The following is a 13,994-nucleotide window of genomic DNA, read 5'->3' as shown; positions in this document are numbered from 1 at the left end:
CCTTGTTGAAATCACAGAGTTTCCAGAAGAGAACCAGGAGCTCTTGATGGAACTGGATCCTTTTAGTAGAATTTGGCAGGTAGGTTTGGACCAGAGGGTTGGAGAGCAGACGAGCCACTCCTTTCAAAACAAACTGGAAATCCTGACAACATAAAAAAACATAAATATGTTGTGATCTGGAAATTTAAGATTAAGCCAACTGAAATGAAAACAAATCTGATACATTACCTCTTCTCTGTGTATCCTGGACAGGTAATTGACAAACAGGTTGTCTGGTCCTGGAGGCTGCATTGAGAGAAACCACGTAAATGTTTCTTAGATTCAAAACACCCTCGGGATATGTATGTCTGTCTCTGAATTCATTGGCAAATGACATTTTGACTAAATCAGTCAAACAATCCTGATACTATGTTTAGTATTAAACTACAACTGATACCTGTGATCCCAGATATCGATGAACTATAATTCCCAGGAGCCTCAATCAGGACGATCAATGGCAGGGTACTGGGCGTTATAATTCAGCAACATCTGGAGAGCCTTCACTATGCTAAGCACTAGAATATAATGGTTGCTCATCATTTTATGAAATGAATAAAAAATAGGCCTAATATTTCCTAATTTAAAAAATGTACAGCATAGAATAATTAGCTGATTTTCATCAGAAAGCAAACGCCTAAAGTGCTCAAGTCTCTGTTGCTTCATGGGTATTATGAATACCTCTCCAGTATGCAGTACAGCGAGGAAAGACAAGAAAATGTAAATATTTATGCTAGTAATGCAGTGAATGAAAAGGTCTGAATTAATAAATCTGCTCATGGAAAGAGAATTCAAATTAGTTAGTTTGGTATTCAGAATGCAAATGTACATCTATAAGCACTTAAGAGACAATATTTCAGATCCATCACATTGCTTTAAGATGCAGGTATTCTTCGACTTACAACAGTTCATTTAGTGACCGTTCAAAGTTACAACAACAATGAAAAAAGTGACTTATGACCATTTTTCATACTTACAACCGTTGTAGTGTTCCTGAGGTCAAGGGATCAAACTTTGGACACTTAGCAACTGGTTTATATTTATCATGGTTGTAGTGTCCTGGGATTATGCAAAAGGGATTATGTGGCCACCTTTTGCAACCTTTTGACAAGCAAAGTCAATGGGGAAGCCAGATTCATTTAACAGCTCTGCCACTACCTTAACAATAGTAGTGATTCATGTAACAATTGCTGCAAGAAAGGTCGTAAAATGGAGCAAAATTCACTTAAATGTCTCACTTAACTACATACATTTTGGGCTCAGTTGAGGTCATAAATCGAAGACTACCTGTACTTGATACATGTTTGCTTAAAATAAAACCAGAAAGATGGATAAAATCTATTTTTATGTTTGAGCCCAAACATCTTCAAAATATTTCAGGCCAATTATCTGGATTCCTAGGTACCATGGAAGGCTACCCTTTGAGAGAAGAAATTAGCACCATCTTTCCAGGGTTGCTTATGTACTAAAAGCTTCCGTTCAAAGCTGCTTTGCTTTAAGAAAGCTGGTTGAAGTGTTATATGCATATCTGCCGCTCCTCCACATTATAAACACAGCTAAAACTGGGAGCAACTCACATCGGTATCATCCATGACTGTTCCAGTGGTAGTGCCATCTACTGTGGGACTGGAGCTGGTAGAAGTGTCATAGTCCAATGTGACGATAAGGACTTGAGCGGCCTGCTCCACCAATGGTTCACGATAGTCCGAGAAGAGCAAGTGGTTATAGGGGATCCCATAACCCACTGGATCATAAGCACAGACGATATTCAAGAGGGAAGTAAAGAGCGGTAGGGCATGCCTAGAAGAGGATCCAACATGCTCAAAACAGTGCATCAGAAACTTGAAGTGTTAAAAGCTTTCCAACAAAGAATAAGCTTTTGTCTTATTAGCAGCTATTAAGTAGTGTTTTTATTCCTCAAAAACATTCATTAGTGAAAAGAAAAATGCATTTGAGGTCATTATTCTTAGTTATTTTAATAAATGAAATAATATGCTATATGAAAGACAATACAGCATGTATGTATGTCTTTAGGGCTATGTTTGCCTAATTAAAACATCCTATTTTGCTCTGCAGTATGGCTGAGTGGCTGCAAAAAAATGTCACATATTTAAAAAATAACCCAACTCTTTCTAAAAATTTCTTGAATTTATAATAAAAAGAACCCATTCATATTGCACAATTTGCTAATCATTGCAAACTGCTTATTTTAAAGTGCATCCTGTCTTAAGGACAAATGTTTAGTATACTAAGGGGGGGCTTAAACCCCCCTTAGATATTTTTAATTGTTAATTTGATTTAGTTGGGGTGTTTTAAATTATTGGGCCAAAATTTGTTTAATTCTTTCTTAAAAAAATTTTAAATTTTGTATGTGATGTTTTTATTCTTGGCTGTTCACCATCCTGAGTCCCATGGGAGAAGGGCGGTATAAAAATCTAATAAAATAAAATAATAAATAAATAAATAATACTACTAGGGCAATCTGGGGGCAGCAAAATCTGGAGTTGCCTGCTTTCCTGCTGACTATATGACAGAAGGGTTAGCAGTTGTGTGGATGTAGTCTAGTATTCCAAAACAATCCACTATTTGGATCAAACATTGATTGGCTCCAATTAGGCAAACATAGCCCCAAAGACATACATACTGAAGTAATAAGGAAAAAGAAATAACTGAAGGCATAAGGTGGGGAGAAATGAAGTAACTATCATATATACGCAATCCTTTTAATAAAAGAAGGCTTAGATCAAACAAAAGTGTTTCAAAGCACCCATCACATGCAATTTGCTATTTCTCACCTGTTCTCTGTAGAACAGAAAAACTGGACCCAAGGATTAGTGTTGCTGCTCTCAGAGGAGGGAGGCAAGTACATGACCTCTGAGAAACAGGTCAGCAGAAGTTTCAGTAGCTCTGTCCTGAAAAATGTATTCATTATTATTCACAGAGATTTTGCCATGATTTTATTCTTTATTTTGTAGGAGCAAGTTTGTTAAACTGTTTTAAAGGAATTGTGCTAAAACTAGAATGAGGCTTTCCTACAATAGGATTTCTTAAAGAAATAGTATACAATTCAAGTTCTTTAAGCCATCAGGAGCCACGAAGATATTTCCTTATTCACTGCAAGCAGGTTTACTACAATATTGTAGCATTGGAAAGAGACTAGCCAAGCAGTGGAGTAGGAGGGAGGAGGGAGTCAAACAAGGAACTAGTCTGGAATTCCTATGTGAGCATAAGAGGATGAAGTCTGACCACCCCCTTGAATGCCATTGAACCTTATCTAGTCTTATCCAGGTGCAAACCATCAATCTGAGAAGATTCCTGTGTACAGACTTGAGCAAGAAAACAACTAATTGAAGTCTTCGCCTGTGGGTTTAGTTGTTTGGACCTCACAGTCAGTTTATTCAATTGGATATTCTGTTTGGCTCCATCCCAATCAGAGTTTATGTACAGTGGTTACAGAAAACTAACAATGAAGTAAAAGATAACAAACTGTCCAGTCATCTATAAGGGATTTGTAATAGTACTGGCAATTTCTGCACTGTAATAAATTAAGAGTGTCTCGGTTTTCATATTCTATGATGGTCATCCAGAAGATGAACTTGAAGTCTAGTGATTAAGGCACCAGGCTAAATAGCAGGAGACCGTGAGTTCTACTCTAACTTTAGGCATGAAAGCTGGCTGGGTGACCTTGGGCCAATCTCTGTCTCTCATAGCCTGATCTGTCATTTGCCAATGTCCTCACCTATTTAAATCATGACTGAAGTTGGGTGACGGTGAATGAGCAAATCCAACACCAGCCTCCCAGATGTATTCACAACTATCAATTGCATGGATATCTTCAGCCGTGTCCTGGAAAAGAAAAAGAAGTTAGCACATCAAATAGTATCAAACCTTCCAGGTAAAAGTACTAATAGGACGATGAAGATTTAGACAAAATCTTTCAATTCTCTTGCAGATGGAAAAAAACAATGAGCAGTGGCACAGAATTAGAGAGGACTTCTAGCATTACTAATTCAAATCATGTGAGATGGCCTTTCCCACCTTAATGGATTTTCTACAATAAGAAGAAAGGTGGAAGAAATACAGAAAGACATGAGAAGTTTACAGGGTTGTGTCAATGAGGCGTACTGATTGCACGTTAAAAGTCTCATAAGGAGAAACTCAGAGCATATTATATCACAGTAAATGTCAAAAATCCAAAATGATAGAGTGAGGATGGCTCCACTAACAGCAGAATGGCATAATACATAGCCAGCAAGTAGACCAGCTTTTGTAACTCCTCTCCAAATAAGGAGAAAACTTGAAATCACCCACAAGTGCTCCAAACAGTTGCTCCTTGTGCAGAGATCACAAGGCAGGGGGTCTTCAGCAGTTTTAGGGCACTTCGAGATGAGGGAATAGCCATCTTTTTGCTCAAACTACAACCAAAGCCTTCAAAACTGTACTGGGTTCTTTCCAGTCACTTTCAGAAATTGCTTGCTATTTATTGATTTATTGATTTATCAAATTTACACTGTCAATCTCACAAAAAGTGACTCTGGGCAGCCTACAACAATTAAATAAAACGATAAACATATTAAAAACAGTTAAACGAAAATAATGCTTCATGCTTTTGATGAGGACAACTTTGGCTTGCAAAAACTAAGCTACAATACGTTTCCACAGGTCTTTTCAATATTTCTGGCTAATCTTAATGAAAGCTGACATATTCAGGAAGGTCCTATCATAAAATGCAGCCCAAATATAAAGATGGGGGTTGCTGTTTCAGAATTAGTCATACTGTGGCCTAGAGATATATGAGTCATTATTTTGCAGGGTCCAGTTTTACAGGTTTGCTAGAGGTCTGCTATACAAGAGTTTTCTATACTTGTGAACAGAAATCTTACAAGTAAACTTCCCCACAAAGACCAAGAATACAAGCACTGAATTCACAATCTTCTTGTATCCATAGACAATAATAGCTATGCTTTAAAAAATCTTCCTTAGGATTGCATTTGTGTGTAGGCAAGGCAAGGTTAGGCAGGTATTATTGCATTGCAGTAATATCTCTTCTTTCTAAAATCCCCTCAAGATTAGTGACAAAATTCAGAGTAAGTCAGAATTTTGAAGAGTTCTGGTTTGTTGTTATTAAGCAATATGCTGTTCCACAGATTTACTGATTTTTCTGTTATCAAATAGTGATTTCACTCGTGATTTGATTTTAGTGTTACATGCAAACCAAGAATCTGATGTTTGTTCCTGCTGTAACAAGCGAGAAGTTCTACAAATCAATTCTTGATTTAAAATCCTAGCTGGCTAGAAAAGCAACATGAACCTAATTCCAGTATGTTTCGCAAAAAATATGAACAATGGTCCCCAGTTGATATAGCAACCTCAGTTGAGAGATAAGCCATCAGGACTCCGGAATTCTCTCAGTCAACCATGCCCTGATCATCTCCCATGTGGACTACTGCGAAGTGCTCTACATGGGGTTACCCTTAAAAGGTACCTGCAGAATGCAGTGGCATAGACAGTCTGGGGCACTTCTAGTGGCACATATATAAGACCTCTGCTGCGCATGCTGTATTGGGTGTTGGTTTGCTTCAAGGTCCAATTCAACATGTTGATGATCATCTTTAAAACACTTCATGGCATGGGACCAAGTTACCAGATGAACAGCCTCATCCCAATTATATCAGTTTTTCCCACCCGGTCAGGCAGGAAGGGCAAGTTTCAAACCCTGACAGTTAAAGAATTTCAACTGGCAGGGACCAGGAAAAGGCCCTTCTCTACCTCTGCCCCTGTCCTATGGAACATTGTGCCCCGAGGCGAGGGTGGCTCCCATCTTTCTGGACTTGTAAAAGACAGTTAAAAACTGACTCTGTCAATTGTGAAGGGGATCCAAGAGTGGAATGCAACATTGGGATAACTGGTGATTTGAAATAATTCTTTCATATTTTTTTTAAACTCCTGTCTTTTTGGGTCTGTTTTTTAACTCTTTTAACTTTGTCTTTTGTATGGATTTTATAGTTTCTTTTATCTGTAAACGGCCCAGAGCAACTTCAATAATAGCAATAGCACTTAGACTTATATACCACTTCCCAGTGCTTTACAGCCCTCTCTAAGTGGTTTACAGAGTCAGCATATTACCCCCAACAATCTGGGTCTTCATTTTACCGACTTTGGAAGGACAGAAGACTGTGTCAACCTTGAACTGGGAAGATTCTAACTGCCAAATTGCTGGCAGTCGGCAGTCAGCAGAAGTAGCCTGCAATACTGCATTCTAACCATATACTGCATTTTAACCACTGCACCACCATGGTTCATAATGAGATGGGGAGTATATAAATTTGATGAATAAATAAATAAAATGACATTAAATAAATCACGTGTCAGAATTCTCCATTCCTCCATTTTCCATATTAGCTGGTCTCCATCTTTGACAAAGATTGATAGCTCAGGGCAATCACTATTTCGCTTACTGAAAATTCCACCTTAATCCAGACAGCTCAGTAACTGCACTGGACTGTATACAAAAAAATATTATAGCAATAAATGTTTCCTATTGACAGTTGACCTTGGCCATCTTAAAAATTGAGACTGTCATACCAGTTCCTAAACAACCAAAGTTTGACTTACCACATTGTTTTTTCGATGGCTCTGGACAGTGAATTCTGGACAGAAGAGCAGATCTGCAACGGCTAGAAGCAGTGACTCAGCCAGTGGTCTAGCATTTTCATCATCTTCATCTCCCTATAAATCAGCAATAAGTTACAATATTTACAATATTTCTGTCCTTATATCATTGCAGACCACAATGGGGGTTGGGGGGGTGTTAGAGAAATCTGGGTGATATTTCATTTATTAAGTCAATATTTATACTGATAATTTATGACATACAGATAATCCTCGATTTATGACCACAATGGAGCCTAAAATTTGTTGTTAAGTGAGAATCTGTTAAATGAATTTTGCCCCATGTTATGACCTTTCTTGCCACAGATAAGTGAATCACTACAGTTGATAAGTTAGTAACCCAGTTGTTAAGTGAATCTGGCTTCTGCACTGACTTTGCTTGTCAGAAGGTGTCAAAAAGTATGACACTTTCGCATGACTCTGGGGCACAGCAACAGTCATAAATATGAACCAGTTGCCAAGCATCTAAATTTTGATCATGGCAAAAGTCATAACTGTGAAAAACAGTCATAAGTCACATTTTTCACTGCCATTGTAACTGCACGGTCATTAAACAAACTGTTATAAATCAAGGACTACCTGTATGGAAACACATGGAAAAATGGCATTGACATGAGCCAGAAATTTCATTATACTATAGGTATGGTAAGATTTATCCCTGTATGTGCTACCCCAGGCAAGCAGACTGAATTACCATGACTACTGGTAGACTACAAACTACTGAAGTCTGATACTTCCAACTACAATTTAGATAGGCTTCAGTTCATTATCTTTCGTATGAACAGAATTTCAGCAAAGCACGTAACTTCATTTGCTGTGGTGCAGCCTGTGACCAATATACAATAGAAGTAGAGATTACTTATAGAAGAGATGCTCTCGGCTTGCTGAGACCAAAATATCTTCCTGCAAAGCACCCCGAGTACTTCAAGGCTTTCAAATCAAGCTCTGTCTTTTTTGTCTCAATGCTGACGCTTCACTCCACATTTACAACAGTTTCCAAGGGAACCAGAGATCTTCGTCAGCAGGTCTCTAGCTCATTTCCTTCCCCCCCCCCCCCGCCCCACTCATCCCGGATCTCATATTCCTGCCCCCACCCTGTGCTGAAAAAAAATGACAGGCTGTTATCTGTGACAGCCAGGCTGTATCAGCTTGTGCATGACATAGACACACAAAGCCTTTCACTCACAGCAAGCAGACTGGATTATAATAATAACCTGTATTGATCTGACATTATCGAGTGCCACATCAGAACATCTAATAAAAGTGTTTCAAATGCAGAAAACAGTCGCAAGACATTAAAAAAAATCAACTGCAGATACATTCATTTAGCTTTGAAATTAGAGAAGGAAAAAGGAGCCTTAGAATCTTAAAGGTTAAAAGCATGAATCAGTTAACTAAAGAGATCATTTTATGACTCCATCAACCCCATAATAATGAGGATATTTAAAACAAAGCCATGCCACACAGAAAAAAAAGCTGTACAGCACTGATTATTGGTTACAATTCTACCTGAGATTCTCCAGCTCAGTCAAATGAACAGAAAACACTATAATTATTATATACTTTTAACTTTTGATCATCTCAATAGAACTAGCTCAGAAATACTGTATTTATAGAATTTACTGAGTAAAGATTAATCTGTTATTTTACAAATAAGGGGTTGTCACAGAGAGGAGGAGGTCAACCTATTTTCCAAAGCACCTGAAGGCCAGACAAGAAATATGGACGGAAACTAAACAAGGAGAGATTCAGCCAAGACATAAGTAGAGATTTTCTGACAGTGAGAATAATCAACCAATGGAACAGCTTGCCTTGTGTCTTCGGAAGTTGTGGGTGCTTCATCACTGGATGTTTTCAAGAAAAGATTGGGCTGCCATTTGACAGATGCTTGAGCAGGAGGTTAGACTAGATGATCTACAAGGTCCCTTCCACCCCTGTTATTCTGTTCTAAATATCAAGCATTTTCATGAGTTCCCAGAATTATAATATTTAGTAAAATAATAAAAGATGCCTTCGAGTTGAACTTAGCATAGTAATTGGATCTTCTATGCAAGAGGATATAATAGCATTATGGAAATGTTTTACCACTGTCATTTTCAGAGGGGAAAGGGGGTCATATTTCCCAAACTGGTCTACAGTTCTGGGATTCCCAAGCTACCCTCTTCTATGTACTAACCAGGGTTGATCCTGCTTAGCTTCTGAGATCAGCAAGGGCAGCTGTAGGTTGCCACGTGCTAGATTAATTATTTAAAATGTTTTACAAAGCAACACGCTTAAATCAGCTGCATAAGTTTGAGTCATTCCAAGGTAGAATAGGATGCAGGAAAAATCCAGTGAGCTGGCAACCAATGCAGGTACATAAGTCATAGCTGCAGTCAGGACAAATTGCAAGTGAACAAGAAACAACATTCTGTTCTATTTTCATATTAATTAATGATTGTTTGCTTTTTTAAAAAAAAAACCCTGTCCCCTCATATTTTCTGTTTCAGTACAGAATTATGAGGATTAAGATAGGATCCTGTGTTACATCCTCATAAGGGGAATTTGACAAGAATGGCTGATTTGATCAAACTATTTCAAAATTAAGAAAAAATCTAATTGAGAAATCATATTACAAGTATAAATGGCTGTGTGATATATACATATCGGCACATATTGAAAGTGTCTTGAATTACATTCAATTACATTTGAAACATAATTTGAATTCTAGTCACATTCTTTGACAGGAAATGGGAGAAACATGCAACTAGGAGAAAAAAATTATTCATACAGGTGTTTCAAGATGATAGCAAAATATTTTTAGTATTACTATACAACTAAAGATGCTCAATCCTAATTGCACACTTCTGAATTACTGCCAGGAGCATTCAAAAGAGTAACTATGAACATTTTTATTTATTTAGTAACCAAATCAGTGGTGGGTTGCTCCTGGTTCTGTCTGGTTCTTTAGAACCAGTAGTAAAACCAGCGGGAGGCTCCACCCACCTGCCCCAACGTCATCATGGATGATCTGCGCATGCAGTCCCATTACGAACCGGTAATAAAGGTAAGTAGAATCCACCCCTGAACCAAATGATCCAAAGATGGGTAAAAAAATGGATTAAAACATCTTTGAAAAATAATTAAGTCATTATTGGTGGGGAGGGAGTGAAACAAGAATCTGGATTCAGTCTTTCTGAATCTGACGAGCAATTTTTTGGAAGACTCCTCAGGCATGTTCTTTTGGAGTTATAACGGTTCCTGATGCTTCAATAACCATACTTTCTATGTGAATGTACATACCTTGTATATGGACTTTGTTCACAAAACTCTACACAGGCATCAATATCAGTTCTCACACTATTCACACAAGATATGTGGATTTTAAGGATAGGACTCAGGATGGAAGGCAAGCAGAGAATAGGGATACATAGCCACTACACAAAAATAATGCCTCCACATTAGAAAAGCCAATAATGGGAGACATGCCAAGCCTGTGTTGCAACTATAACAAAAGTTATTAAAATTCATGTACAGTAAAACAGCTCTTTCAATTGCTGTACTGGGAACAACAATGAAAGGCAATGGTTTAGAATGAATATATTCTGGACATTCAGGAATGAAAATAAAAGCATGCAGTGAAACATACACAAAAGGTTAGTACATGTACAGAATGTTGGAACTTGCTTCTACAAAATATCCCAGTTCCAGAGATAGGTAGAATCATGATAGAACAAACATCTTACAGTTCAGTAAATGAACTGATATGATAGGAATACTTTTACATACTGTGAAAATATTTTTTTTCATCTCACAGTGTGTGTAAATAGACTGAACCACTAGAATTGTTGACTCATTGATTCTTTGGTCCTCTCTATGTATGACTTAGAAAATATTAAAAGTATTTACTATTTGCCACTGTTACTGAAAATCAAAATAATTCCTAAATAATTAAATGTTTGGTCACATATATGTTTACACTGTTTTTCTAATGGAAAACCTGTGTTTGTTTGTTCATTTCATTTTCTTCCCTCTTAGTCCTGTTTGAAAAGTTAACTTTAAAATAGTCCAGGCTTCATTTGGATTTTGGTTGCTTTTTGCTACTGTTCAAAACTTTCTCTTGAAACTCCCATAGGTGGAAATTCAATTTTAATAGTACTATAAAAATCATGCGATAAAAACAGACTGTTTGTTTATCAACTTTCCATTCATGAGTCTCAGTCCATCTCCCAGGCAAGGATATTACAGCATTTTTCTAAAAGCAGAAATCTAAAAGGATCAGAGCAAGACAAATTACACAGGGCAAATATGCCCAGCCTGATAAGAGTTCCTTCACTGTGAATAAACATAATCCAGCAGGTAAGAAATTTAGATTCCCATTAACACCCTTTGATTAACGAACAGCTCTGGCTTCTGTATCTTTCTCCACTCTCCAGAAAAGGAATAATGCAATTTAATAAATACATACCCCTCCTCGCCCCGCCCCTGGAACAGTTGACCAGAAGAAACCTCTCCAATCGGGATCTTCAAATATATACGGTAGGATGCGGGTCAAGAGACGGCTGCAATTCAGGACAATCTGCTTTTCTTTCTCAGAGTGACAGCCACTTTCCGCACCCTGCACTAGTTTTTCCACAGCCTGGAGTGAATTAGAATAAAGCAAATGTTGCAATATTTTCAGGATCAGACTCAATAAAATTAGTGAGAGTTAAAGGTTTAAATATACTTCCTTTTATTTACAATAGGCATTCTATATTCACTGAATATTCACAGATAGAAGCAAGGAAAAGGGTGTAGGTGGCTCCTTATATATACAATGGGTGGAGCTATAAGTGGGAGTGGTGAATTATGAATACATTAAGAAGTGAAGAATAAGTTAACCCCTGATACCCCATTCATATACTGTTTACACATTAGAGAATAAGGCATTTACATCTGACAAATCCCCCTCTAAATGCCGATTCGTTATACAACACCAATTACATTCAGATTCAGGACAATACAAGACATACAATTTAGATGTTAAATATTTGTGTTGCTTAGAAGGTAAAGGCTTTGTCAATATGTCAGCTAATTGTTCTGAAGTATCACAATGCACTGCTTTAATAAATCCATCCTGAGATAATTGCCTCACATGTTTAAATTTTATATCTATATGCCTGGACCTTTGTCCAATGGCATCAGATATAGATATTTCAATGGCTGCTTTATTGTCTTCATGCATAACAAAAGGCAAAGCAGGTTTTTTCCAAACATCTGAAATTAAATCATTAAACCATACAAGGTTATTTGCAGCTTTGGATAAACAAACATATTCCGCTTCTGTCGTTGAAGTGGCTACTAGTTCTTCTTTACCAGTATACCAGTAAACTGGACAGTCATTTAAGAGAAAAATATAACCAGATGTACTTTTTCTGCATGATGTGTCTCCAGCCCAGTCCGCATCTGCATAACATGCAAGCTTTGGTTCTTTTATTATCACTAGGTTCTAATACTAAGCAAAAATCTAGTGTACTTTTCAGATATCTTAAAATTCTTTTAACAGCTTCCCAGTGATACATTGTTGGTTTGCTGACGTGTCTGGATAATAAATTGAGTGGTAAGGCGATATCTGGTCTAGTCCAATTAGATATATAAAGAAGTGAACCTATGATTGATCTATAAAACGTGTTATCCTTGAATTCAGGGGAAGATTCATCAGTATTTCTAAGAAAATCAGTTTGCATAGGAGTATCACAGGGTTTGGCATTGTTTAAATTGCATTTATTTAAAAGTTCTATAATCTTATCTCTCTGAGTAAGTTTGAATCCCCTTCTAGTCTTATTAATTTGAACACCAAGATATTTGTTCACTTTACCTAGAGATTTCAACGAGAAATGTTCATTTAACTTATTTACAAAAGTTTCTCTTCTCTCTTTGTGTTTTCCTATATATAAAATGTCATCTACATAAATCAACACAAATTCAATGTAATCATCACCCTTTTTGACAAAGAAACAGTTATCAGCAGTGGTAGCGTTGAAATCCATGGTCTTAAGTACTTTTACTAAACAATCATACCATCTTTTACCAGATTGTTTTAATCCGTATAAACTCTTGTTCAACAGCCAAATTTCATTTTTGTTGGTGTATTGACTGTGAGGTGCTCTTACGTATATTTCCTTATCTAGTTTTGCGTGTAGATACGCAGTCTGTATGTCATATTGAAATACATCAAGATTGAGTGCTGAAGCTACCACTAGAGCTGTTTTGACACTCTCTGTTCTTACAGTGGGGGAATACGTGTCAGTATAGTCCTCCGGATATTTCTGTGCATAACCTTGTGCAACTAATCTAGCTTTATATAGAGTATTGCCTCCTTCTAAGTTCTTAATTTTATATATCCACCTGGTACCAATAATTGTTTTATCTTTAGGTGCAATTGCAGGTGTAAATACATTTAATCCTTGTAAACTTTCCATCTCTTTTTTCATAGCTAATTCCCATTTTTCTTTTTCTTCACGAGGGAGTTTTAACACTTCCTCATAAGTATTAGGTGTTATTGGCTCACCATCCATATGCATTATGTAATCTCTGTATTTATTTGGCATTTGATTTCTGTTGTTTCTAATGACTCTTTCAGGTTTGCTATTGTTATCATGCAAATATCTTGCTTCTTTTTTTGTTAGTGTGTCTGTCTTTATTTTGTGTTGGCTATTTGTCCAAGTTTTAGTTTTGCTTTTATATTTGTTGATATTCTGTTTTTCTATGGTCCCTTTCTCATGAGATTTGGTATCTTTACATTTATTTGGAAATATTTCATTAAGATGTAATTTAGACCAGTTGGCCTGTTCATGGAACACAGCTGTTCTGGAAACTATAAATTTGTTATTATTATCAATGAATCTGTACCCTTTGGTGCCAGTTTCATATCCCATAAATCTGAGTCTTCTGGATACGTTTTCTCCCTTTCTTCTCAACTGCTTAGGTATGTGTACGTCTGCAGTGACTCCAAATATGTGCATGTGTGCTAATTTTGGTTTCCTATTATACATTACTTCATATGGTGTCTTATTTACAATACTGGACCAGGTTCTATTTTGTGTGTAATTTGAATAATGTAAGGCTTCTGACCAAAATTGTTTGCTTAAGCCAGCATCCTCCAATGTGCATCTAATCATGGTTTGTAATGTGGAATTCTTTCTCTCTACAATCCCGTTCTGAAACGCAGAAAATGGACTAGACGTGTAATGTAGCATTCCTCTATCCTTTAACCATTGGGAGAATTCTTTAGACATGAATTCACATCCCCTATCTGTCATAATTTG

At 36.9% G+C, this 13,994-nt stretch overlaps 1 protein-coding gene across 1 annotated transcript in view; it reads right to left on the bottom strand.

Moving 5' to 3' along the window:
• HID1 (HID1 domain containing) overlaps positions 1-13,994 on the bottom strand; it is a 56,155-nt gene that overhangs the window by 19,718 nt on the left and 22,443 nt on the right. The window contains exons 3-10 of the mRNA XM_070934634.1: positions 11,156-11,326; positions 10,371-10,373; positions 6,652-6,765; positions 3,776-3,882; positions 2,832-2,948; positions 1,614-1,836; positions 229-285; positions 2-142 (exon numbers count right to left, since the gene is read on the bottom strand). Of these exons, the coding sequence (XP_070790735.1) occupies positions 2-142; positions 229-285; positions 1,614-1,836; positions 2,832-2,948; positions 3,776-3,882; positions 6,652-6,765; positions 10,371-10,373; positions 11,156-11,326 (933 nt within the window). The remainder of the gene's footprint in view (position 1; positions 143-228; positions 286-1,613; positions 1,837-2,831; positions 2,949-3,775; positions 3,883-6,651; positions 6,766-10,370; positions 10,374-11,155; positions 11,327-13,994) is intronic.

This window comes from Pituophis catenifer, unplaced genomic scaffold, assembly GCF_029215685.1.
Source record: "Pituophis catenifer annectens isolate HBS135680 unplaced genomic scaffold, rPitCat1.0.hap2 SCAF_2, whole genome shotgun sequence".
NCBI lineage: Eukaryota > Metazoa > Chordata > Lepidosauria > Squamata > Colubridae > Pituophis > Pituophis catenifer.
Note: the sequence above shows the minus strand (reverse complement) of the source record. Positions and strands in the feature narration are given on the sequence as shown.